This window comes from Schistocerca cancellata, chromosome 5, assembly GCF_023864275.1.
Source record: "Schistocerca cancellata isolate TAMUIC-IGC-003103 chromosome 5, iqSchCanc2.1, whole genome shotgun sequence".
Taxonomy (NCBI): domain Eukaryota; kingdom Metazoa; phylum Arthropoda; class Insecta; order Orthoptera; family Acrididae; genus Schistocerca; species Schistocerca cancellata.
This window is the reverse complement of record NC_064630.1, coordinates 396,848,968-396,876,434: the sequence shown is the minus strand read 5'-3', so window position 1 is coordinate 396,876,434 and position 27,467 is coordinate 396,848,968. Positions and strand designations below refer to the sequence as shown.

The following is a 27,467-nucleotide window of genomic DNA, read 5'->3' as shown; positions in this document are numbered from 1 at the left end:
GAACTACTGTTCATTCCAGTGAATACATTTCTCAAAAACATAGACCACAAACAAAATATGTTTTTGCTATCATTTAATTATCTTTGGTTCGCCGAAGACATGATAAAATTTATATCTGGGACACACTGTCAGCATGTGGACAAACACATTCAGTTTGCAGATTTTTGTCACTCAGGTTGCCATGTAATTGTGACTTACTTAATTCCATAATAGGAATAATGATTTATAATAATAATAACAATAATAATAATAATAATAACCTTCCACATGCATATTTTTGATAGTAACAGTGATATCAGTTTCGCATCATCTTTATGGAGATGTGGAAACTCTTTCGAAGGTAAAATTTGTAAAAGTCCTGGACAACTCTCACGCAAAAGAATTTATCTTTTAAAGGGAATTACACTCCAGAACAATCAGTTTCTGCTGCAAAAGCACGGGGACTCTTTAAACTGAAACAACAAATGGTCCCAAAGACAGATTTGAGATGGTTCTTGTGGCAATGTATTGAAAACTGTTCCTTTAGTTCTTTCAACACTGCATTTTCTTTAACACAAGAGAGCTTAGGCAAATGGGCACTGTTCTTTGTCAGAAGTTGTCCCTTTCACCATCTAATTTTCTTTTTAAATGGTTCCATTTTCCCCATCAAATAAAAATAAATTGCTTTTCATCTTGCAACATCTTTTTGAGGGCATACAAGTGTGCAATCAAGCTCACAAAAGGTGAGGTCTGCCGTTCATTCTGGTTTTCCTAGTATTGGTTCCTGCTTTCCTTTTTCCTTCATAAATTCAACAAGAGCAAAACTTAAATCAAAAAATCATTGTAGGCATGTCCCTTAAGTTAACCAACATATTTTGCAGTAATATATATGTCCCTACACTCTCTGTTCAGTTCCATCAAAAACTGTTGAAACTAACACCATAATAATCTAAGCGCTTTCAGAAAATTTACTATTTGTACCAGCAATAATAATGAGCTCGATACCTGCGGATTTAGTGCCAAGTGCTTCTTGATGTACAAAACTACGAATCCCATAAAAATCATCTTGTTGATTCTAATTTTTAGCCCATTCGTCACCAACTATATCTTTAAATTACTTGTGCTTGCAGTTCTGTAGGACATTATTGGTGCCTGGTTCTTATGTGACTGCTTAATGGACATTGTGAATTCACAATATTCTCTCTGGGAGGGAAGACTGTGATTCTCGTTCATTTTCTATCCAGGCTTGGGACAATAGGTCACTATTTGCCTTTTTTGAATGTATGCCCCATTGCAAGAACGACAAAATTTCCTTTATACCAGAAGCAAATAGCTGCCATTGTGTACAGATCAAAAAACACTGCACCAAATGCCAGAAAAAACAATGCTGCATGACACTGCTAAATGAAATGTCGTAATTTACCAAGTATCTCCAAGCAGGACCACACAAAGCCGAGACATTCTGACAGGATGAGCCCTAGAACACTTACGTGAAGTTTTTCCAACACTGTTCTATGGTCGGTATTGCCTTCGGTATTGCTAAATTTCTCCAGAACCCAAATATATCTTCCCTGAGGTCAGCATCTACCAGTTTTTGTATTCTCCCCTAGAAAAACCTAATGTCATTAACTTTCTAATGTTGAGTTTTTAAACTGATGTTTCGGTAATATTCATACCTGGCAGCATGTGCCTTCATTGAAATTATTACATTCTAATTGAAGTTTGAGGATTTTTCGCTGACTCATGTATCTAGCATACCAGATAGAATAGAGTGTTGTGATTGGTTCTCTTAAAGATCTTAATAATACAGAGGAAGTGTTGTTTATTCTAGGTGCCTTGTTTTGACTTAAGTCTTCAGGGCTCTGCCAAATTTTTTCTCGTAATATCATGACTCCCACCTCATCTCTTCTCTTTCCTTAATATTGTCTTCAGTTCTGCAAGTTTCATAAGCAGTACAGTGAGTCACATTCCAAGGAAACCACTGTTCCCTGATCTCACACTCTTTGATTTATGTTTCTCAGTCTCATCTTCTAACGCACTAGGTGAATATGGCTTATGTAAAATTTGTGTGTGTTGTTGTTGTTGTTGTTGTTGTTTTTAATAGTCAAAGTTTGAGTCTCTGTGATTGCTGAGTATTCTGTTGTGTTTAAAGACAAGCAGTAATGTGCTTGTGGTGCAGGTAGCAAAACTAACTCACATTTCATTGTTTGATTTCATTAAATAATTTTTTATTTTACCCGTAAGTTAGTGGTTTCCCCTCCTCTGCACACATTTTTCCTTCCTGATATGAAAGATAAGAAATTTATAAGATTTATCACTTTTTCGTGTGCTATAATTGAACTACTGGCAGAGTATTTGAATGAGCCTTCATTTTATGTCATATGTACCATAGTTTGTGGTGTATGTCTCCCCTTTTAGTCAGGGGTAAAATACCTCAGTAATAATTGAGAATAGTACCCATGTTTAGTGTAATCTTTTAGTTGCAATCTCCACCATTCCCCATATGGAATTCAGTTATTTTATTATTGTTTCGTTCTGCATCACAGGTACTGTCACTAGACCCTAGTGTCCAGGAAGAGGTCAACAATATTCGCCGCAATATGTTACGCCTTCTTGGTATTGGAGAATTCAGTTCAGTTGCCACATGGCGTGATCCTTGTATTTCATTCATTTTACCAGAAGTGATATGCAGAGCCTGCAATCACTGTCGAGACATTGACCTTTGCCGTGATCCCTACCGTGGAGTTGACAACGAGACGTAAGTTAACTGTCATGTACAATAAATCTCTGGTTGTTGCTTTGACTTCAGTTGTTAGCAGTTTTCATTAATTTTTTAGTTGTAGCAAAAAAAATGGAAGTTGGATGGTAGAGGAAGAAATCTACATTGTGCATACTATTAAATTAAAGAAACATATCTTGATGCTCTAGGATATCATGATCACCCCTTCTGTTACGTGCACAGCATTCTTACATCATATGAAGGACATGTACTCAATTGAATTATATGATTTTGAATAAAAAAGGAAGAAAAAAAGAAAAAAATGAACTTCTGGTCTTTTTACATGCTCTAGGATGTCAAATGAAAGTTAATTTATTATCTGTGTCTGAGCACCAAGTAAACATGCATCCATATGTTAAATGTAAAGGAATATAAATTAGTAACCTATTTATGTGGGGAAAACATGGAGAATGAGGTATCGTCATGTATGTTAAAAATAACATTAAGTTCATATCCACTGAAACCAGTAATTTCTGTTTAGATTTCTTAAATATTTCTAGAAAGAACTGAGTCATTATCATACCACCTAGCTAACTGATCTTTGTAGAATTTAGTGTTAATATTCTGAAAAATTAAGATAAAAGAAGCAATTTGAAAATATCTAACATTTATAAGCTGAAGTAAATTTATTGTGTTGATGTTCACCCTATGAGTATGGTTGTGTTTTTGTTGCTACTAGCACCAGCCACTCTGAAACGCTTTTTTAGAACATTTTTATTCTTCCTTTAGCTATTTTTGAAACCATAGCCAGCTCATCTTCAGGTGATTGGTATTTATAGATCTTGCATTTTGTACCTGGTGCAGCTAGCTGCAGGGATCGTGGTATAGTGAAAAAAGTTGGATGTTCATAGATTCTGTTGTTTTAGGCACATTTTATTTTGTTACTTCCACATGACATGATTCTTGAAATTGTAAGAATGCTCCCATAAAATGAGTCATTATGCACCAGTCAATACAGTACTTGGATGCAGTTGATTTTACAACTTGTGTACAAACAAAAACTTACAAGGAACCCATATCCAAAAATGCATGATTTGGATGTCAGTTTGAAATCAGGTCACTTTCCAGTGACATGCTTCACGGTGCACACATCACGGAAACAATGAGCTGTGACCTAAGTGCTCTACAGGAACTGATCCATGTGGTGATCCTGCTGTTCATTTTGCAAGGTGTATCTGCAACACATTGTTTCAGACACCCTGTCCGCAAGCCCTGGAGCATGTTTGTGGAACCCCATAGTCAACCCTTTTATTTGCAAATGTAGGCTGTTAGTTTCTTGCACCCACTGCTGTGATAAGATGGCATGTGATGGACTGCGGTGATCTGGAAAACGTTCTCAATCGTGCATTGTGCACCTGTACCATTACGCACCATACCATCAAGCTGGACATTGAAAATCACGCGATCTTCAAACTTATTTTACAACCAAACAGTACATTTCTGGACATGGGTTCCTTATCAAAATTTTACGAACCCACTACAACCTCTAGAAGCCTTTATAGGAATTCTGAACGTAGCTGTATATAAAAATTATCCACTATGTGCAGGCATCATAAATATAACCATATCACTTAATTTAACTGTATCAGTTCTTTAAACAGTTTTTAGTGTCCTTTTGAAGATATTAGCAACTCCATATGAATTCTTATGGTGAGGATCATGGTAATTGTACTTATTTCAAACAGGGATGTGTCAGAAAACATTCTGGCAGAAATAAAACTGTGAGGACAAGTTGTGAGTTTTGCTGCAATAACTCAGTTGGTAGAGCACTTACCACAAAAGACAAAGGTTCGAGTCCCAGTCCAGCACTTAGTTTTAATCATCTAGGAACAGGCATTTCAAACATTGGTATTAATGTGACTATTTTCTTAACATATGCCTCCACATTTTCAGTGAACTGTTTCTGATCATTACATCTTCACATGCAACATTTATGCAGTTACAGTCCACCTCAAAGTTGCAAGCCAACTATTAACATCAACAGAAAGTTTTCTGCCTGTGTTAGGCAGAGTTTATCACAAAAAGACCCAAATTTGCAATGATAAGCAACACTTTATTTTCCCTGGAGCTTGTTTTCAGCTTCAGGAATGATAACAGAGTGCATACACCTCAGGACACCCCGGAAAAACACTGAATTTTTTTAGAATTCCAGGAATTTTTCATTGTTTTAGTTTACAGTTAAATTTTTATAATTTGGACTCGTGAGAACTGATACTCTAACAAAGAATTTTACTTTAGTCCACTACTGCGGAATAATACTGCATCAATAAAGCATAAATGTGAGAATAACAGCAAAATAAAATTCTAGTTGCAGAGAAAATTTTCCATTTAGAACACCAAAACACAGAGCACACACAAGCATCTGTTTACAGCAAAATATGTCAAAGGCTTTCGCACGAAGACTATTCAATACTTCATAACAACAAGCTGCTTTTATGAGCCTGACGTCACAACTGTTACATTTTTAATAGGTCACAGGAAAATACTGTGAATTTTCACTTTGCATACATAATGACAGTCCATACCATCATGCCAGGAGATATGCTTGTTTAACAATGACGAATGCAACCTGGCACATTTGTTCCCCTTGGAACCTCCACACATGGATATGCCCATAGTCATGCTGTACGTCAAACCAGGATGTGTCTGAAAAGACAATGCAGTGCCAATACTGTGTCCATTGTTGTAATCAGGTGCACAACCATTGCAGTGATGCGTATGGAGCTGCAGCGATGCATATGGAAACTAGCAACAGCCCCATGCTGACAGTCCATAGTGCTCTAGATGTAATTGCTTTCTCAGTGTGGATATTTCCCTTGCTGCAGACAGACCCATTACCTGGCTCAAGCTGCATTACATAGCTGTAAAATCCAGCACATCCGAAACAACAATATGTCTGTCTTCTTGAGGTCAGTCATGTGTGACCTTTGTACCCTGCATGGTGTTGAAAATGGTCCTCCTGAACCTCTTGATATTGTATTTGTATAGCAGTTGTCAGATTCTAACCAGTATTATCAGCAATACTGTGAAAAGATGTAAGACAGTCTTGATGCACCATGATCTTGCAACTATCCAACTTTGACGTACGGCTCAATACAATTTTCTCGTAAATGAACAAAATTCAAATACAATTTCTGACAGATAAACTCACTGCATTCTCTTTCCTTATATACACAAACTGTAGATGACATATTGCTACCTACATATTGTGTCTGCACTTTTGCTTATCCAAGCATGTAGTATGCTTTACGCCAACTTGGTGTTTTGTGTATGCTGCCTTGATAGTGCTGCAATTTTAATGGCCAGCAGGGAACTAAAAATGACATTTACTCTATCAGAAAATGTAAAATCTGGAATGGAATAATAATAATAATAATAATATGAAAGGATAGGTTGCTACTTACTACTTAGAGGTATCGAGTGGCAGATAAGCAATCGTCAAACGTAGATGAAAACAAAACACACACACACACACACACACACACACACACACACACACACACACGGGAAGAGAGAGAAAGACAGAGAGAGAGAGAAAGACAGAGAGAGAGAGACATTGTCATCTCCGGGCACTAAGGCCTGACTGCGTCTGAGGTGAATGATAATCTTTGCTGGGCCCGTCAGGGGGGTACAGAGCAGGTGTGTGGCATTGATAGGAGGGATAAGATGATAACGCTACATGTGGGAGCTGGCAGAGATGTGCTACTTGCAGCATTGGGAGGCTGTGCAAGCAGGGGGAAAAGGGAGAGGAGAGAAATAGAGCAGGGGAACTGACTATGCAGGTGTACTGGCAGAATAGGTTTGTGGAGGGCTGGAGTGGTGGCACTGAAGGGGATAGGCAGGTGGCGGACAAGGACAAGCAAAGGTTGAGGCCAGGTGTGTGTGTGTGTGTTTTCTGTTTGCACCTGATGGACTTAGTCCAACATAGGAAGTCCAGGATGGGATAAGAATAATGTTATGAAAAAGGATAGACTGCAACTCACCACAGACATGCACAATGAAAAGAGTGCTAAACATTTAAGATTTCGGACAAAAATCTCTTCTTCAGAAACATAAAACACACGCTTATTGTTACCGTCTCCAGCCATTGTGGCCCGTCTATGTCTCACATGAGCAGCTACTTGGAGTAGGTGGTCGGGGTAAGGATGCGGCATGGGTTGAAGAAGGGGGAGGGATAGCAGGGTAAGGCAAGATGTGCTGTCTGTGAGAGTGCGAAGGGACATGGTGGAGACAGGACAGGGCTCTTTGTGCAGTCAAGAGGCTGTGCTGGTGAGGGGAGGGGAGGAGATGTGGAAGAGATGAGAGAATGAGAGAGAGGTAGATAATGGGAAAGGTTGGGGAGGGGGGGGTTATGATGAGAACATTGGATGTATTGCAGGGAGAGAGTTCCAACATGCACTGTTCAGAAAGGCTGGTGTTGGTAGGAAGGATCCAGATGGCACAGGCTGTTAAGTAGTCAATGAACTGGAGACCTTGAGCAATGGGGACGATAGTGTACAAGGGAGGTGGCATCTACACTGATGAGCAGGGCACCGGGTGGTAAAAAACAAGAACTGTGGAGAGTCGATGGAAGAAATAGTTGGTATCTTTTATATATGAGGGTAGATTACAAGTAATAGGCTAAAGGTGATGGTCTCTTGGAGGCACATTAACAGGCCACAATGGAGCACCCTGGGTGGCTTTGTTTATGGACAGGAAGCAAGTAGAAGGTAGGAGCGCACAGGGTGGTGGAGATGAGGAGAGAGTTTCTGGATGGGCCTAAGGATTTGAGAACAGCTAGAGATCCTGCTGGATTCCTGGAATGGGGGCACTGTGCCAGGGATTGCAGGTGGATACATCTGACAGCTGGCAGAGGCCCTCCAACATGTAAACACTACAATTTGTAACCACAGTGGATGAGCCTTTGTCAACATGGATGCCTATAAGATGTCGACATAAAAAAATGTTGAGTAGACCTTTGCCTAACTGATGAAGAGAAAGAGGAAGATGATAATGATTAAGCCTCAGTTTTTGTTCATGTCTGAAGGGTATTTTTCAGTAATTTCAGTTTTTATAAATAAAATCATAGTCTTGTATGTTTTATAGAGAAAAGAGAGAACAGTTTTAATTAAGGTTTTGTTTGTTTGTGTGTGTGTGTGTGTGTGTGAGAGAGAGAGAGAGAGAGAGAGAGAGAGAGAGAGGGGGGGGGGGGGGGGGAGTTTAAAAGTGATTGCAGTGTGATCATGTGTCTGACCACAATTAATCTTTTCTATTGATAATCATTTTTTGCATGTTTGTTCTTATACTGATTCTCATCTGTTGTCTTAAGGCCATCTTAAAAGCAAGAGCATTTGTTGTTGTTGTTGTGGTCTTCAGTCCTGAGACTGGTTTGATGCAGCTCTCCATGCTACTCTATCCTGTGCAAGCTTCTTCATCTCCCAGTACCTACTGCAACCTACATCCTTCTGAATCTGCTTAGTGTATTGATCTCTTGGTCTCCCTCTACGATTTTTACCCTCCACGCTGCCCTCCAATGCTAAATTTGTGATTCCTCGATGCCTCAGAACATGTCCTACCAACCGATCCCTTCTTCTAGTCAAGTTGTGCCACAAACTTCTCTTCTCCCCAATCCTATTCAATACCTCCTCATTAGTTACGTGATCTACCCACCTTATCTTCAGCATTCTTCTGTAGCACCACATTTCGAAAGCTTCTATTCTCTTCTTGTCCAAACTAGTTATCGTCCATGTCTCACTTCCATACATGGCTACACTCCATACAAATACTTTCAGAAACGACTTCCTGACACCTAAATCTATATTCGATGTTAACAAGTTTCTCTTCTTGAGAAACGCTTTCCTTGCCATTGCCAGTCTACATTTTATATCCTCTCTACTTCGACCATCATCGGTTATTTTACTCCCTAAATAGCAAAACTCCTTTACTACTTTAAGTGTCTCATTTCCTAATCTAATTCCCTCAGCATCACCCGACTTAATTTGACTACATTCCATTATCCTCGTTTTGCTTTTGTTGATGTTCATCTTATATCCTCCTTTCAAGACACTGTCCATTCCGTTCAACTGCTCTTCCAAGTCCTTTGCTGTCTCTGACAGAATTACAATGTCATCGGCGAACCTCAAAGTTTTTACTTCTTCTCCATGAATTTTAATACCTACTCCGAATTTTTCTTTTGTTTCCTTTACTGCTTGCTCAATATACAGATTGAATAACATCGGGGAGAGGCTACAACCCTGTCTCACTCCCTTCCCAACCACTGCTTCCCTTTCATGTCCCTCGACTCTTATAACTGCCATCTGGTTTCTGTACAAATTGTAAATAGCCTTTCGCTCCCTGTATTTTACCCCTGCCACCTTCAGAATTTGAAAGAGAGTATTCCAGTCAACATTGTCAAAAGCTTTCTCTAAGTCTACAAATGCTAGAAACGTAGGTTTGCCTTTTCTTAATCTTTCTTCCAAGATAAGTCGTAAGGTCAGTATTGCCTCACGTGTTCCAACATTTCTACGAAATCCAAACTGATCTTCCCCAAGGTCGGCTTCTACCAGTTTTTCCATTCGTCTGTAAAGAATTCACGTTAGTATTTTGCAGCTGTGACTTATTAAACTGATAGTTCGGGAACTTTCACATCTGTCAACACCTGCTTTCTTTGGTATTGGAATTATTATATTCTTCTTAAAGTCTGAGGGTATTTCGCCTGTCTCATACATCGTGCTCACCAGATGGTAGAGTTTTGTCATGACTGGCTCTCCTGAGGCCATCAGTAGTTCTAATGGAATGTTGTCTACTCCCGAGGCCTTGTTTTGACTCAGGTCTTTCAGTGCTCTGTCAAACTCTTCACGCAGTATCTTATCTCCCATTTCATCTTCATCTACATCCTCTTCCATTTCCATAATATTGTCCTCAAGTACATCGCCCTTGTATAAACCCTCTATATACTCCTTCCACCTTTCTGCTTTCCCTTCTTTGCTTAGAACTGGGTTGCCATCTGAGCTCTTGATATTCATACAAGTGGTTCTCTTCTCTCCAAAGGTCTCTTTAATTTTCCTGTAGGCAGTATCTATCTTACCCCTAGTGAGACAAGCCTCTACATCCTTACATTTGTCCTCTAGCCATCCCTGCTTAGCCATTTTGCACTTCCTGTCGATTTCATTTTTGAGACGTTTGTATTCCTTTTTGCCTTCTTCATTTACTGCATTTTTATATTTTCTCCTTTCATCAATTAAATTCAATATTTCTTCTGTCACCCAAGGATTTCTATTAACCCGCATCTTTTTACCTACTTGATCGTCTGCTGCCTTCACCACTTCATCCCTCAGAGCTACCCATTCTTCTTCTACTGTATTTCTTTCCCCCATTCCTGTCAATTGTTCCCTAATGCTCTCCCTGAAACTCTCTACAACCTCTGGTTCTTTCAGTTTATCCAGGTCCCATCTCCTTAAATTCCCACCTTTTTGCAGTTTCTTCAGTTTCAATCTGCAGTTCATAACCAATAGATTGTGGTCAGAATCTACATCTGCCCCTGGAAATGTCTTACAATTTAAAACCTGGTTCCTAAATCTCTGTCTTACCATTATATAATCTATCTGAAACCTGTCAGTATCTCCAGGCTTCTTCCATGTATACAGCCTCCTTTCATGATTCTTGAACCAAGTGTTAGCTATGATTAAGTTATGCTCTGTGCAAAATTCTACAAGGCGGCTTCCTCTTTCATTCCTTCCCCCCAATCCATATTCACCTACTATGTTTCCTTCTCTCCCTTTTCCTACTGACGAGTTCCAGTCACCCATCACTATTAAATTTTCGTCTCCCTTCACTACCTGAATAATTTCTTTTATCTCGTCATACATTTCATCTATTTCTTCATCATCTGCAGAGCTAGTTGGCATATAAACTTGTACTACTGTAGTAGGCATGGGCTTTGTGTCTATCGTGGCCACAATAATGCGTTCACTATGCTGTTTGTAGTAGCTAACCCGCACTCCTATTTTTTTATTCATTATTAAACCTACTCCTGCATTACCCCTATTTGATTTTGTATTTATAACCCTGTAATCACCTGACCAAAAGTCTTGTTCCTCCTGCCACCGAACTTCACTAATTCCCACTATATCTAACTTTAACCTATCCATCTCCCTTTTTAAATTTTCTAACCTACCTGCCCGATTAAGTGATCTGACATTCCACGCTCCGATCCGTAGAACGCCAGTTTTCTTTCTCCTGATAACGACGTCCTCTTGAGTAGTCCCCGCCCGGAGATCCGAATGGGGGACTATTTTACCTCCGGAATATTTTACCCAAGAGGATGCCATCATCATTTAATCATACAGTAGAGCTGCATGTCCTCGGGAAAAATTACGGCTGTAGTTTCCCCTTGCTTTCAGCCGTTCGCAGTACCAGCACAGCTAGGCCGTTTAGGTTAATGTTACAAGGCCAGATCAGTCAATCATCCAGACTGTTGCCCCTGCAACTACTGAAAAGGCTGCTGCCCCTCTTCAGGAACCACATGTTTGTCTGGCCTCTCAACAGATACCCCTCCATTGTGGTTGCACCTACGGCACGGCCATCTGTATCGCTGAGGCACGCAAGCCTCCCCACCAACGACAAGGTCCATGGTTCATGGGGGGAGGAGCAAGAGCATATAGACAGTTAATAGATGTGTGTACCCCAATAGTTAATTCTAATAAACCTTCAGCTGAGATTTATTGACACATTAGAATCATTTGGAGTATATTTTTATGTGATTATTTTTTTAATGATTCTATATGTTTTGTGAAATACCTTAATATTTAAATTATTTCTGTACCTTCTGTTTGACAGAAAGGAATAAAACATTTTTTTTTTCCTTTTTCTGTAGCCCTGTATGGAAATGCCCACTGTGTCAAACAAGTTATGACAATAAAGAGCTTGAATACATGTTACTGGATATTGTTCACAGAAAGACCATGGCTTATACTCTTCAAGATCTGCAATGTTCAAAATGTCATGAGGTAAGGTGGTCAAATACTTTGCATATACATAAATGCAAGCAAAAATTTTATTGCTTTTGTATGTTGGTCTTGCTTTAAAGCATTCAGTGGTGTGCCATATAAAAGGCTATTATAATAATTAATAATATGGAACTACAGTTTTGATTACCATCCACTAATGATAGCATACTCAGCAGTCAGCTTTTGTACTGTTCGTCTCTGGGAATCAACAAGATACTAAGAAGGTACATACCTTCACAATGATTGATTCACAAGCAGATGATGTATTGTGTATTTCTTCATTTTATACTTCATGTTCTGGAACAAAACTTTCAGTTGCTCAGTTTCATCATAGTCTCTCATGGAAAATTATTGCAAAGGAAAAAAGAGCAAAAAGCCTTTAGATGCACCACCCAGTCTGACACTACCCAAGTCCAGTCTTCACATCTATGAAAGGGGCAAAAATAATACAGGTAATAATACAGCTAGTTTCATGTGCAAAATACATGATGTGGTATTTTGTATTGAGCCAGTCTTCACAGCTCTAGCACATGAAACAATCTATACAGAAACAACACAGAAATATAAAGTGCAACTTGCCCTGTTAAAACTTCCAATTCCTTCTTAACTGTAATATGTTCACTGTGGACAGTGATACACATTGTATTGTATGCATTTTTGTTGTTAATTGTAACTGAACTTTTACACTGAGGTGACAGAAGTCATGGAACAACTCCTAATCTTGTGTTGGACCTCCTTTTGCCCAGCATAGTGCAGCAACTCGACATGGCATGGACTCAACAACTCATTGGATGTCCCTTGCAAAAGTATAGAGCCATATATATATATATATATATATATAGCTGACAATGATTGTGAAAGTGTCGCCAGTGTAGACTTTTGTGCAAAAACTGACCCCTCAATTACATCGCATAAATGTTGAGTGGGATTCATGTAGGGCAACCTGAGTGGCAAAACAATTCATTTGAGTTGTCCAGAATGTTCTTCAAACCAGTCATGAACAATTATGACCCAGTGACATGGCACATTATCATCATAAAAATTCCATTGTTGTTTGGGAGCATGAAGTCCATGAAAGACTGCAAATGGGTCTCCAAGCAGCCGAACTTAACCATTTCCAGTCAATGATTGGTTCAGTTGGACCAGAAGACCCAGTCCATTCCATGTAAACACTATGGAGCCACCACCAGCTTGCACATTGCATTGTCGACAACTTGAGACTGTGGCTTTGTTCGGTCTTTGCCACACACTGCCTCTACCATCAGCTCTTGCCAACTGAAATAAGGACTTAGGAATTATCTGACCAGGGGCCAGTCATCTAGGATCCAACCGATATGGTCACGAGCCCAGGAGAGGTGCTGCAGGTGATATTGTGCTGCTAGCAAAGGCACTCACGTCATTCATTTGCTACCAGAGCCCGTGAATGCCAGATTTCACCACGCTGTAGGAACGGATAGGTTTGTCGTACATCCCACATTGATTTCTGCGGTATTTCACGCAGCATTGCTTGTATGTCAGCACTGACAACTCGATGCAAATGCCGCTGGTCTCGGTATTTAAGCGGAGGCCGTCAGCCATAATCATGTCAGAAGCCATTTTACAGGAATCGCATGATTACAAATGACAGTTCCACCAGTGCACTGGCTGTATGCGTGCATTTTGCTATCCCACTCCTTTTGACACCGCAATGTATTTTCAGAGACTGCATTGCTGTCATCCTCTTGTCCTCCCTTTTTGCCACAAAATTAGTAACATAATGAATTATGAATTAAAAGATAACTGCCTGTTCCTTTTGCCTCCCCACCCCCTACTCCCAAGCCTAGAACCAAAATAAACATGGGAAATACATACAGTGTAACTCGCCAAACACCAGTTAGGTACAATTTCACCTGAGAATGTCAGTCAGTTTTATATATTGTTATTACAAATTGGCTTTACTTCTGTCTTAACAAACGTTTCTTATCACAATGTGGGATATTACATGAGAAAAAATTTACAATTAAAATCATGTCTGATTCTCTGCTGCCAAAGTTGTTGATTTGCAAATACAGCTCATGCAGACAGAGATGTAATACACTGCTCAAAAGAATTAGGGGAACATGACTTTGGGCATCTGCCATACTATACTGAGAAATAATTGCGGACTGAGTATGTTACCAGATTATATCTTAACTTTCTGAAACTAAGTTCACAACAAAACATCATTACAATACTCGATTATTTACATAAAAACAAGTGAAATGTGTGACTGGTGTCAAAAACTAAGTGGAAACAATCATTCACCCCATCATCCTGGGTGCTTTTCGTTGGAGTTTGAGAGCTTCAGTAATGTGTATCCGCACTGTGAGTTTTTACCACTGCCTGACACATACATAGTATGCTCCTTGTAAGACTACAGAGGCCCTCCTGTGGTATCTGTTCCCATTCTTCCGTAAGAGCCCTTAGAAGTTCTTGGAGTATCTGTGGTGGAACAGGACAGCCAGAAATAAGAAGATCCCACATTGGCAGGATGGGGTTTTGGTCTGGACTCACTACTGGCCATTCCACTATTTCAGTGTTCAGGCTTCACAAGACATCTCTGCTGATGTCCATCATGTAGGGCCTGGAATTAGAAGGAATTCGGGGCCAGCACCATACCCGGCGTTCACCACATAGTCCAACAGGATCTGTTCGATGGACTGCATGATGGTAAGATTACCATTGACAATGATGATTTGGATGGCTGTCAACTCTGAAGCCTCACCACAATCACATAGAACCTTGGAAATCTGTCAATTTTGTGGACAATATTTGGCGAGTACTGTTCACCACAAGTCTCTGCATATGAACACAGCCATCACCTTGTCTTGGAGGATATCAGGACTCATCTGTGAACAACAAATTTGTCCAGTCATCAAGTTGTCAGTTGACACAAGAATGGCTGAACGGAAGGCAAGCTTAAGGATGTTGTTGTGTCAAGCAGGGTACTTGAACAGGATGCCTGAGTCGGGCGGTTCTTTCTTGTAACCTGTTCATTACAGTATTAGACACAGCACCTCCAGTGGTTCTTCTGAGGTTGTCTTGCAGTGCTCTGGCAGTATCCATATGATGGCATATCACAGAGATGGCCAAGTATCGGTCTTCAAGTGGGGTCCTAATGCATCGGCAAACTTGTCCATCTCACATTGTATACTGACATATTTCCCTGTAGTTTGTCCACACCTATGGGTGACACATGGACAGACATTGGCATCTGCAGCAGTACTAACAGGAGTCCATTCTTTTCAGATTGAACAAGCCACCCTTGCAACTTGCACTGCATTAAGATGTCCCATTGTATTGAATACAACGGCCACAAATGACAACTGCCACATGTATACCTCCCAAGAAAACACTGGGCCACCAATACTCACTTCCTTCTGAAGGGTCACTCGACACTGTAATGAATAACACAGCCAGTAGATGGTGAAAGATTTTTAATTGTTGCATACATTGAAAGTGAAGATCTCAAGTCATGTGATAAGAACATGAGTACTTCCTGTATCAAACTATATTCACCATAGCAGACGTTGCTACACTTTTTCCACTAATTCTTTTGAACAGTGTGAACTCTCTAGCTAATCCAGATAATGATAGTTGTAGGAAACCCAGAAGTATCAGGGTAAGATCGAAAGAAATGCCTCCCACAGGAGAGAGTATTAAAATCTTGATGGTAAACTGCCGAAGCATTCACAACGAAGTACCAGAGTTTGAAGCACAAAAAGTTGGTTGTAACCTGAAACTGATAGCAGTGAGATTTTTGGGGGAAATTTTAAGTGGTGTGTATCGAAAGGATAGGCGAACAGGAAATTGAGATCGTGTATTTGTCACAGTAAACAAGAAACTCAAATCCACTAAGATAGAAATCAAGGTGCGTGTGAGATTGTATGGGCAAGACTCAGTATCAAGGGTTGGCATAAAATGATAATTGGATCCTCCTATCGCCCACCAGACTCACCTCCTGATGTAAGCAAAGACTTTAGAGAAAACCTCAGTTCACGTGTACTTGAGTTTCCCAATCATACTGCAATCATCAGTGGAGACTATAATCATCCAATAATTAACTGGGAAAATTACAGTTTTGTTAGTGATGGATGTGATAAGACATCCTATGAAATTTTACTAACTGTCTTCGCTAAAAATTACTTAGCCTCATGATGGAAATATATTGGATCTAATGCAATGAATAGGCCTGACCTCCATGAGGATGTTCACATCGAAACTGGTATTAATGACCATGATGCAGTTGTGGCAACAATGATTATCAAAGTACAAAGGACAACTAAAACAAGCAGAAAGATATATATGTTTAGTAAACTAGATAAAAAGTCAGTAGTGTCATTTCTCAGAGAGGGAACTTGAAACATTCAGCCCAGGGCAGGAGCTTGTATATGAACTCTAGCTCAGTTTTAAAAGAATAGTTGACCATGCGCTGGATAGATATGAACAAATTAGAACAGTTCGTAATGGGAGGGAACCTTCATGGTATACAGTCATTGTAAAGAAACAGAGACTACAGCATAATAGGTGTAAAACACTGGTAGAGAGATGCCAAATGAAATGTGTTTGGCTGTCAGGAGAGCAATGTGTGAAACCTTCAGTGACTACTGTAGCAGAATATTGTCAAATGACATTTCACAAAATCCAAAGAAATTTTGGTCGTATGTAAAGGTTGTTAGTGGCACCAAAGTTAATGTCCAGTCCCTAGTGAATGAGACAGGAACTGAAATTGTGGGTAGCAAAGCAAAAGCTGAAATGCTTAACTCTGTTTTCAAATGTTCCTTTACAAAGGAAAACCCAGGAGAACTGTCGTAATTTAATCCTCGCACTCCTGAGAAGATAGTGAAGTAAGCGTTAGTGTCAGTGGTGTTGAGAAACAGCTGAAATTGTTAAAACTGAACAAAGCTCCAGGCTTGAGGAGCCCCTTTTAGATTCTATACTGAATTTGCAGCTGAGTTAGCCCCTCTTCTAACTATAATCTACCGTAGATCCATTCAGTAAAAATCTGTGCCCAGTTCTTGGAGAAAGGCACAGGTCCCACACATCTACAAGAAGTGTAGTAGAAGTTTTCCACAGTACTTCTGTCCATTGTCCTTGACATCAGTTTGTTGTAGAATCTTAAAACATATTTTGAGCTCAAACATAATGAAGTATCAAGAACAGAATGAACTCCTAAGTGCCAACCAGCATGGATTTCGAAAACATTGATCATGTGAAGCCCAACTCACACTTTCCTCACATTACATACTGAATACTTTAGATCAAGGCAACCAATAGACAGTGTGTTCCTTGTTCTCCGAAAAGGATTTGTCTCAGTACCACACCTCTACTTACTGTCTAACACACTATCATATGGTTATCAAGTGAAATTTGTGACTGGACTGAGGACTTTTTGGTAGAGAGGACACAGCATGTTATCTTGGATGGAGAGTCATCATCAGATGTAGAAGTAACTTTGAGTGTGCCCAAGGGAAGTGTGTTGGGACCTTTGTTGTCCATGTTATATATTAATGTCCTTGCAGACAATATTAATTAATGATATCAGGCTTTTTTGCAGATAATGCAGTTACCTTTAACCCTGTGGCGCATAGCGTCCACTACAGTGGACAGCTGTTAATGGTCGCTTCTTTGGCATTTTCAGTCAGTCCTGAGGCTGCAAATGCACACGGTTCACTGCAATTGGCACTCCCTACTGGTTTTGTGTCCTGCATGCATTTGCAGCCTCATGATTAATTGAAAATGCTAGAAACTTGACCATTATAAGTTGTCCACTGCAGTGAAATTCATGCACCACAGGATTAATGAAGTACAATCTGAGAGAAGCTGCATAAATATTCAGTCATATCTTGATAAGATTTCAACATTGTGCAGAGATTGGCAGATTGCTGTAAATGTTTAGAAATGTAAAAATTTTCACTTCTCAAAACGAAACAAAAAAACATAGTATCCTATGACAGTAGTATCTGTGAGTCACCATTGGAATTGACCTACTCGTACAAATATCTGGGTGTAGCATTTCATAGAGATATAAAATGGATTGATCACATAGGTTCAATCGTGGATAAAGCAGCTGTTAGACTTTGGTTTATTGGTAGAATACCGGAGAAGAGCAATCAATCTACAAAAGAGATTGCTTACAAATCAGTCTTGCGTGCAACCGGTTCTGAATATTGCTCAAGTGTATGGGACCTGTACCAGATAGGACTAACAGGGCATACTGAATATATACAGCGAAGGGCAGCACAAATGTCGCAGGTTTGTTTAATCTGTGAGAAAGTGTCACAGAGGTACTGAAGGAACTGAACTGGCAGGTTCCTGAAGGCAGACTTAAACTATCCCAAGAAAGTGTATTGACAAAGTTTCAATAACCAGCTTTAAGCGATTACTCTAGGGATATACTACAACCCTCTATGCATCGCTTACATAGGGATCATGAGGATAAGATTAGAATAATTGTTGCGCGCGCGCGCCCACACACACACACACACACACACACACACACACACACACACACACACACACACACACACAGTCAATCAATCATTCTTCCTGTGCTCGATATGTGAGTGGAACAGGAAGAAACCCTAATAACTGGTACAATGGGACTTACCCACTGCCATGCACCTGTAGAATATGGATGTAGATGTGTGTATTACGTACACTGATCAGCCTGAACATTATGACCATCTACTTAATAGCCTGTATGTCCTCTTCTGGCACGGATAACAATGGTGACCCATCCTGGCACAGATGCAATGAGGCCGTGGTAGGTTGCTGGAGGGAGTTTGCACCACATCTGCAGACACAAGGCAATATGTTCTATCAGGTTCAGATCTGGTGAGCTGGGAAACTAGCACATCAATTGGAACTCGCAACTGTATTCCTTGAACCTCCTTGTCGGGAAACGTGAGCGTCATGAAGGGGTGTATGTGGCCTGGAACCAGTGTACGATACTCTTTGGCCATCAAGGTGCCTCGGACGAGCTACACTGGACCCATGGTTGCCCACATAAATGTTCCCCAGAGCATAATGGAGCCACCACCAGCTTGGCTCTGTCCCTCAGTGCAGGTGTCAAGGAGCTGTTCCCTTGGAAAACGACAGTTTTGCGTCCTTCCATTGACATGATGAAGAAATTGTCAGAATTCATCAGACCATGCAGCACTCTGCACTGTGCCAAGGTCCAGTGCCAATGTTCATGTACCCATTTCAATCGCAGTTGCTGATGTTATGGTGTTAACATTGTCACACGTATATGTCATTGGCTGAGCGGTCAGACACATTTGTACTCTGCTCAGCATTAAAGTCTGATGTTAGTTCTGCCACAGTTTGCTGCCTGTCCGGTTTTGCCATTCTGCCCAGCATAAGGCATCCGACATCTGTAAAGAGGGGTGGCCGCCCAATCCCAAGATGTCTGGACATGGTTTATCCTTGGTTGCGCAAGGCATTGAAGGCACTCACCATAGCACTTCTCAAACAGTTGACACATAATGCAGTTTCCGAAATGCATGTGCTAAGCCTCCGGGCCATCACAATCTGCTGTCGGTCAAACACAGATGAATCACATGCCTTTCTCAGTGTAGACAAGGAAAGCATGGTCACTGATACTACATGCACCATGTGTGAGTCTGACTAGCAGTCATTCCTCACCGGGTGATTCTGGTATTGCCTGGCTGGGTTTATATCAATAGTATGTCTACATCTACATCTACATTTAAACTCCGCAAGCCACCCAACGGTGTGTGGCGGAGGGCACTTTACGTGCCACTGTCATTACCTCCCTTTCCTGTTCCAGTCGCGTATGGTTCGCGGGAAGAACGACTGTCTGAAAGCCTCTGTGCGCGCTCTAATCTCTCTAATTTTACATTCGTGATCTCCTCGGGAGGTATAAGTAGGGGGAAGCAATATATTCGATACCTCATCCAGAAACGCACCCTCTCGAAACCTGGCGAGCAAGCTACACCGCGATGCAGAGCGCCTCTCTTGCAGAGTCTGCCACTTGAGTTTGTTAAACATCTCCGTAATGCTATCACGGTTACCAAATAACACTTTCACGAAACGCGCTGCTCTTCTTTGGATCTTCTCTATCTCCTCCGTCAACCCGATCTGATACGGATCCCACACTGATGAGCAATACTCAAGTATAGGTCGAACAAGTGTTTTGTAAGCCACCTCCTTTGTTGATGGACTACATTTTCTAAGGACTCTCCCAATGAATCTCAACCTGGTACCCGCCTTACCAACAATTAATTTTATATGATCATTCCACTTCAAATCGTTCTGCACGCATACTCCCAGATATTTTACAGAAGCAACTGCTACCAGTCTTTGTTCCGCTATCATATAATCATACAATAAAGGATCCTTCTTTCTATGTATTCGCAATACATTACATTTGTCTATGTTAAGGGTCAGTTGCCACTCCCTGCACCAAGTGCCTATCCACTGCAGATCTTCCTGCATTTCGCTACAATTTTCTAATGCTGCAACTTCTCTGTATACTACAGCATCATCCACGAAAAGCCGCATGGAACTTCCGACACTGTCTACTAGGTCATTTATATATATTTTGAAAAGCAATGGTCCCATAACACTCCCCTGTGGCACGTCAGAGGTTACTTTAACGTCTGTAGACGTCTCTCCGTTGATAACAACATGCTGTGTTCTGTTTGCTAAAAACTCTTCAATCCAGCCACACAGCTGGTCTGATATTCCGTAGGCTCTTACTTTGTTTATCAGGCGACAGTGCGGAACTGTATCGAACGCCTTCCTGAAGTCAAGAAAAATAGCATCTACCTGGGAGCCTGTGTCTAATATTTTCTGGGTTTCATGAACAAATAAAGCGAGTTGGGTCTCATGCGAGCGCTGTTTCCGGAATCCATGTTGATTCCTACATAGTAGCTTCTGAGTTTCCAAAAACGACATGATACTCGAGCAAAAAACATGTTCTAAAATTCTACAACAGATCGACGTCAGAGATATAGGTCTATAGTTTTGCGCATCTGCTCGACGACCCTTCTTGAAGACTGGGACTACCTGTGCTCTTTTCCAATCATTTGGAACCTTCCGTTCCTCTAGAGACTTGCGGTACATGGCTGTTAGAAGGGGGGCAAGTTCTTTCGCGTACTCTGTGTAGAATCGAATTGGTATCCTGTCAGGTCCAGTGGACTTTCCTCTGTTGAGTAATTCCAGTTGCTTTTCTATTCCTTGGACACTTATTTCGATGTCAGCCATTTTTTCGTTTGTGCGAGGATTTAGAGAAGGAACTGCAGTGCGGTCTTCCTCTGTGAAACAGCTTTGGAAAAAGGTGTTTAGTATTTCAGCTTTACGCTTGTCATCCTCTGTTTCAATGCCATCATCATCCCGGAGTGTCTGGACATGCTTTTTCGAGCCACTTACCGATTTAACGTAAGACCAGAACTTCCTAGGATTTTCTGTCAAGTCGGTACCTAGTATTTTACTTTCGAATTCACTGAACGCTTCACGCATAGCCCTCCTTACGCTAACTTTGACATCGTTTAGCTTCTGTTTGTCTGAGAGGTTTTGGCTGCGTTTAAACTTGGAGTGAAGCTCTCTTTGTTTTCGCAGTAGTTTCCTAACTTTGTTGTTGTACCACGGTGGGTTTTTCCCGTCCCTCACAGTTTTACTCGGCACGTACCTGTTTAAAATGCATTTTACGATTGCCTTGAACTTTCTCCATAAACACTCAACATTGTCAGCGTCGGAACAGAAATTTTCGTTTTGATCTGTTAGGTAGTCTGAAATCTGCCTTCTATTACTCTTGCTAAACAGATAAACCTTCCTCCCTTTTTTTATATTCCTATTAACTTCCATATTCAGGGATGCTGCAACGGCCTTATGATCACTGATTCCCTGTTCTGCACTTACTGAGTCGAAAAGTTCGGGTCTGTTTGTTATCAGTAGGTCCAAGATGTTATCTCCACGAGTCGGTTCTCTGTTTAATTGCTCGAGGTAATTTTCGGATAGTGCACTCAGTATACTGTCACTGGATGCTCTGTCCCTACCACCCGTCCTAAACATCTGAGTGTCCCAGTCTATATCTGGTAAATTGAAATCTCCACCTAAGACTATAACATGCTGAGAAAATTTATGTGAAATGTATTCCAAATTTTCTCTCAGTTGTTCTGCCACTAATGCTGCTGAGTCGGGGGGTCGGTAAAAGGAGCCAATTATTAACCTAGCTCGGTTGTTGAGTGTAACCTCCACCCATAACAATTCACAGGAACTATCCACTTCTACTTCACTACAGGATAAACTACTACTAACAGCGACGAACACTCCACCACCGATTGCATGCAATCTATCCTTTCTAAACACCGTCTGTACCTTTGTAAAAATTTCGGCAGGATTTATCTCTGGCTTCAGCCAGCTTTCTGTACCTATAACGATTTCAGCTTTGGTGCTTTCTATCAGCGCTTGAAGTTCCGGTACTTTACCAACGCAGCTTCGTCATTTTACAATTACAACACCGATTGCTGCTTGGTCCCCGCATGTCATGACTTTGCACCGCACCCATTGAGGCTGTTGCCCTTTCTGTACTTGCCCGAGGCCATCTAACCTAAAAAACCGTCCAGCCCACGCCACACAACCCCTGCTACCCGTGTAGCCGCTTGTTGCGTGTAGTGGACTCCTGACCTATCCAGCAGAACCCGAAACCCCACCACCCTATGGCGCAAGTCGAGGAATCTGCAGCCCACACAGTCGCAGAACCGTCTCAGCCTCTGATTCAGACCCTCCACTCGGCTCTGTACCAAAGGTCCGCAGTCAGTCCTGTCGACGATGCTGCAGATGGTGAGCTCTGCTTTCATCCCGCTAGCGAGACTGGCAGTCTTCACCAAATCAGATAGCCGCAGGAAGCCAGAGAGGATTTCCTCCGATCCATAGCGACACACATCATTGGTGCCGACATGAGCGACCACCTGCAGATGGGTGCACCCTGTACCCTTCATGGCATCCGGAAGGACCCTTTCCACATCTGGAATGACTCCCCCCGGTATGCACACAGAGTGCACTTTGGTTTTCTTCCCCTCTCTTGCTGCCATATCCCTAAGGGGCCCCATTACGCGCCTGACGTTGGAGCTCCCAACTACCAGTAAGCCTACCCTCTGCGACCGCCCGGATCTTGCAGACTGAGGGGCAACCTCTGGAACAGGACAAGCAGCCATGTCAGGCCGAAGATCAGTATCAGCCTGAGACAGATGTCGATGGTTATAATGTTCTGTCTGATCAGTGTAGATGCCTGTTGCTAAATAATGAGTATATTGCAGTTCCTTTCTACCTGTAGGTATCACTTGTTTGTTAACAGAGCCTTACAGCAGTCTATTTTGTATCGAAGAGTACCTAGTAACATTATTTCTAGTACTGATAAAAATTTGCAAATGACAAGAGTTGTATTCACAAACAGTAAATAGAAAGATATCAGTTCAACAGTGAAGTGTAAAACAAGCTTGATTTAATTTCTCGAACAGAGACTAAATATAAAAGTTAATTTTTTGTTGTTCAGGGTGTGGATGCCCTGGGAAATCTGAGAAATACCAATGAATGTTTTTGGATTCTGGGAATTTTTCCTAGCTTTAGTTTTTAGATAAATTTCCATACCCTTGACTTGTAAGAACTGATACTCATACAAATAATTTGACTTTATAATACTACAGCAGCAATAAAACATAAATGAGAGAATAACACCAAAATAAAACTTTAGTTGCAAAGAAAATGAATTATTTACAACAACAAAACACAGAGCACATACAGCATGTGCCAACAGCAAATTGTGTCAAAGGCTTTGGAATGAAGACGATGCAATACATATTAGCAACAGACTGAATTCACTGAGCGTGACATCACAATTGTTTACGTTTCTAACTGGTTTGCGGGAAAATATTTCGAATGGTGGTTTGAGAAGCGTTACTTTCTAAGTAAATTTCCTATAAACGCAAAACGGATTTTGTTACGTGTGAGAATGTGCGATGAATTTCTTAAATCGTGGAGCGATTGACTCTTTCAAAACTTAAGACATTGATAATCACCCACTTAGAAAAATTTCAGGCCCAGAAGACCAGCCATTTATGTCATCATTATAAATTTTACTGGCACATTTGTGTTTGATTTATCTTAAAGGGAACAGACATTAAAACAGATAAATCTTCCAGGTTAGTTTTTCATTTTTATTGTAGTTCTTTCATAGGTTCAAATTGTGCAAGAACTATAGCAAAAAGTATAATTATCATTAAAAATGTGCAAAGCGAATTCTGGAGCAATTTCGCATGTAATTGGCTTTACTATAGAAAGGGTGAAGTGCTTGACAGAACACATACTCAGCCAGGTAACCCATGAAATGTTTGGTGCATGACACTGAAATTTATAATCATTCTTGTCAGAAATAGTCAGCTGCTGCAGTTTAGGATGTGTTCTTAGGATCCTGCCTGACCACACATTTGGGGGAAAAAAAAAAAAAAGAGCAAACGTTTTGAGGACCAGTATTATATGAGAAAGCTTAGCATTTTTTTATGAAAAATATCATCTAGTAGCCATATTTGCAAAGCAAAAATATGTATTATCACACCACATTTTACCGAACTCGAAGTTCACTGCCACATCACTCATAGCACTGCTACAGTCTCTGTTTCCATATCGTAGTGTGGGCATCGCACTGCTTATATGTTGGTGTTCTGTGTTCAGAAGTTACCATGCTGTGTTTGGTGAATTCGCTTACATACTTTCGTAATACCAAAATATGCAGTGTAAATGTTGCCAAGCATGAAGGATCTTTCCAAAACGTGTTGTTTATTGTTGGGAGTGCCAGGAAATTCTTACTGATATGTTTTACAGCTCCGAGGGAAAGTATATTGTCAATTAACATGGAAAAAGTCTACTTCCATTTGGGTGATAGTGTATTTTCACCTAGAAAAAGTGCATTATCACCCAGAAAAACTGTATTTTTAACTGGGAAATATCTGGAAATTCTTTTTTGTTGTCCATGTGTATACCCTGTTGTTACACATGTGTCCACTAAGAAATTTCAAAGACATGCTTTTGCTCCATTCCTCTTGATGAATTTGTAAGATATGTAAACCAGTGTTGTTTGTTCAGAATTGCACAGGATTAATTTTTTTAGGATTAAATCAACTGCAGTCACTACTTAACAGTAGCATGACTCATGACCAGATTGTAATTGGAATGGTTGAATTCAGGGCCCTGGTATAATGCTATACTCATCCTCCGTTCCTTTCTTATTCGAGATTGTTCAAAAGTTTTTGGCTGAACATTGTAACTACTGATTGATAATCACATTGTAAATAATATAACATTTCCATCCTGCTACAAAATGTAGAACGTTACCTATTTATGTAAGCACTCGTGCTCAAATCTTTAGTCAAGAGAAGCAAGTGTCAAACCACAGTCTGAGTAATGCAGTTGTTTCTTTTAGTATGTTTTCCTATATTGATGCTGAAAAATTCCAAGCTAATTTCCTCAGCTAGATGATAGACATTTCTTTCATCAGTTTCTAACCTGAAATAGTGCATTGTCTGTATAATTCTACCGCAAAAAAATCCACTCAATGCATGTCACTGTTCAAATCAACCAGAGGTCGAATATAAGCTTTTGTGCACACAGAAGAGCTGTATAGAATGGCTAACAATTTGTCACACACGCACTGTGAATGTGCAGATTGCTTCGCCAAAGGTACCAAATGGTATGTACATTGTGCAAGTCTTCATTCAGTATGTTGCAAGGAAAGAATGCAGATCAAATGAGTAAAATCAACAAAAATTATTTTAAAATATGGGTATGCTCCTCTTCTGTCGCTCAGGAAATTCATATATCTCTAAAACTCTGTAGTTAATATTTGAAGGTAAAATGTTATAAAGACTAAAGAAGTGCAAGTTGATGAAGAAAAAATACCATGCAATGGGCAGTTATGACCAATAGATCCATAAGATTGGGTACTATTTGGCATAAAGCGAAACATTTGTTTGAAAACGTGTGTGTTAATACACACAGAACTTTGTCATATTTCCCAAAATATAAGTTGGTGTGTTGTCATGCTTTCTTACTCTATGCATCGTCAAAAGTTCAGATGCGGTGTTTCAATGTAGTGATTAAAACACAATGTGTGTTATGCAACCTATGCTTACCTGACAAGGGCAACATATGATAATGCTACATATCTTTCAATGTATCCATAGTGTAGTATTCTATTATCAGAGGCCACAGTGATGACGTTATCCAGATCTTTGCCATGAACTTTTCAGTTGTGTTGAGTTTCAGTTACTTCATATTTTAAACTCATTTGTATTCAGTTTTAACTGTTAAAACTGGGACACTTCCTTTGATTGTAACTCTACAGGTTCCAAAATTTCTAGCTGCAAATTGTATGATGTATACTTAAAATTTTAATCTTTAAGCTGGATATATTGCAAAGAGCAATACCACTAGACATTTATTGCAGTGATATATCCAGTTAGACCTGTACTTGAGGCTATTGTTGCCATTTTCTAATGAAATATATTTTGTTTCAGATTAAGATGGAGAATATGACCCGATTTTGCAACTGCTCAGGAGACTTCCAAACATTAATTCCAGTGTCGAACATTGCAGAACATCTTCGTACATTTCAGGCAGTTGCTAAGCACTTCAAAATGCCACTGTTATTGGAAGTAGTTCAATGGACTATTAATGCTAATCAAGGACTTGTGTAGGCAAAAAAAAAAAAAAAACTGTGATGTGATAGTACAATGTACAATCACTACTCACAAAACAATTTATTTATTTTTTATCCTCTGTGTTGCATGGAATTCTGGTCACAACAGAAAATTTATTTTCTCATTTTTATCTTTGTGACAGTCAAATACATTTTTAATATTGCATTACTATCATTCAATGAGACTCTTACAAAATCATTGCAAAATATGTTTGCTGGCATTTTTCAACTACAAGAACAAAGGCAAGACATCAGAAAGACATAAGACACTCTAGCAAAAGCTCTAGTTCTATATTTTGGATGTCAGTGAGTAGTAGGAAGATAAGCATTTGTGACAAAGTGCATAAAGATTTGAAACAACAGTGTTGCAGGTGAGCTCTGTCTCTTTCCCAACATCCAAACCACTCACACCCCCCTCTAAAACCAACTGTCTCATTGAGTTCTATCTGTGTACATATTACCCCCATTTTTCCCCTTTGAACTATACTCAGTTGAGATGATGATGGATTTACCTTAGCTGTATATCTTGAAAATTGTACATATTTCTGTACATATTGTAAGTACTGTGATACTATTTTTATATATTTATTGTGCTGATAATTAAAGCACTTTCTTTTTATTTTTCTTGTTCAATTATTTTTTAAAAACTTCACTTTTATTGTGTATTATGAGAAGTATACAAAAAAAAATATTGAAAGTTTGAAATGAACATCAACATTTAAGGCAGAAGAGGATCATGTGCTTTCCGGTCTCTGAAATAAACAGGAGCAGTCAAATGACAAACAATTAGTGAATTTTCAGTTTTCAGCCTTATCATTAATAAAAGATGCTGATATAGATTAAAAGATTTGTACATGCAGTACTTTGACAATGAGAAATGTAAGGTACAGGGTGTCACTAAATTCCCTGTACAGTCTTTGAAGTCTTGTAGGCGGGACCAAGAAAATTCAGCTTAGCACAGGAACTCATGTTCGGAAAGATACCG

General features: G+C 40.0%; 1 protein-coding gene across 1 annotated transcript in view; it reads left to right on the top strand.

The window, feature by feature from the left end:
• Positions 1-27,099, top strand: part of LOC126187863 (DNA polymerase epsilon catalytic subunit 1) — a 332,843-nt gene extending 305,744 nt beyond the window's left edge. The window contains exons 34-36 of the mRNA XM_049929181.1: positions 2,526-2,737; positions 11,613-11,745; positions 26,301-27,099. Coding sequence (XP_049785138.1) covers positions 2,526-2,737; positions 11,613-11,745; positions 26,301-26,480 — 525 coding nt within the window. The 3' untranslated portion in view covers positions 26,481-27,099. The remainder of the gene's footprint in view (positions 1-2,525; positions 2,738-11,612; positions 11,746-26,300) is intronic.
• Positions 27,100-27,467: the final 368 nt, after the last annotated feature.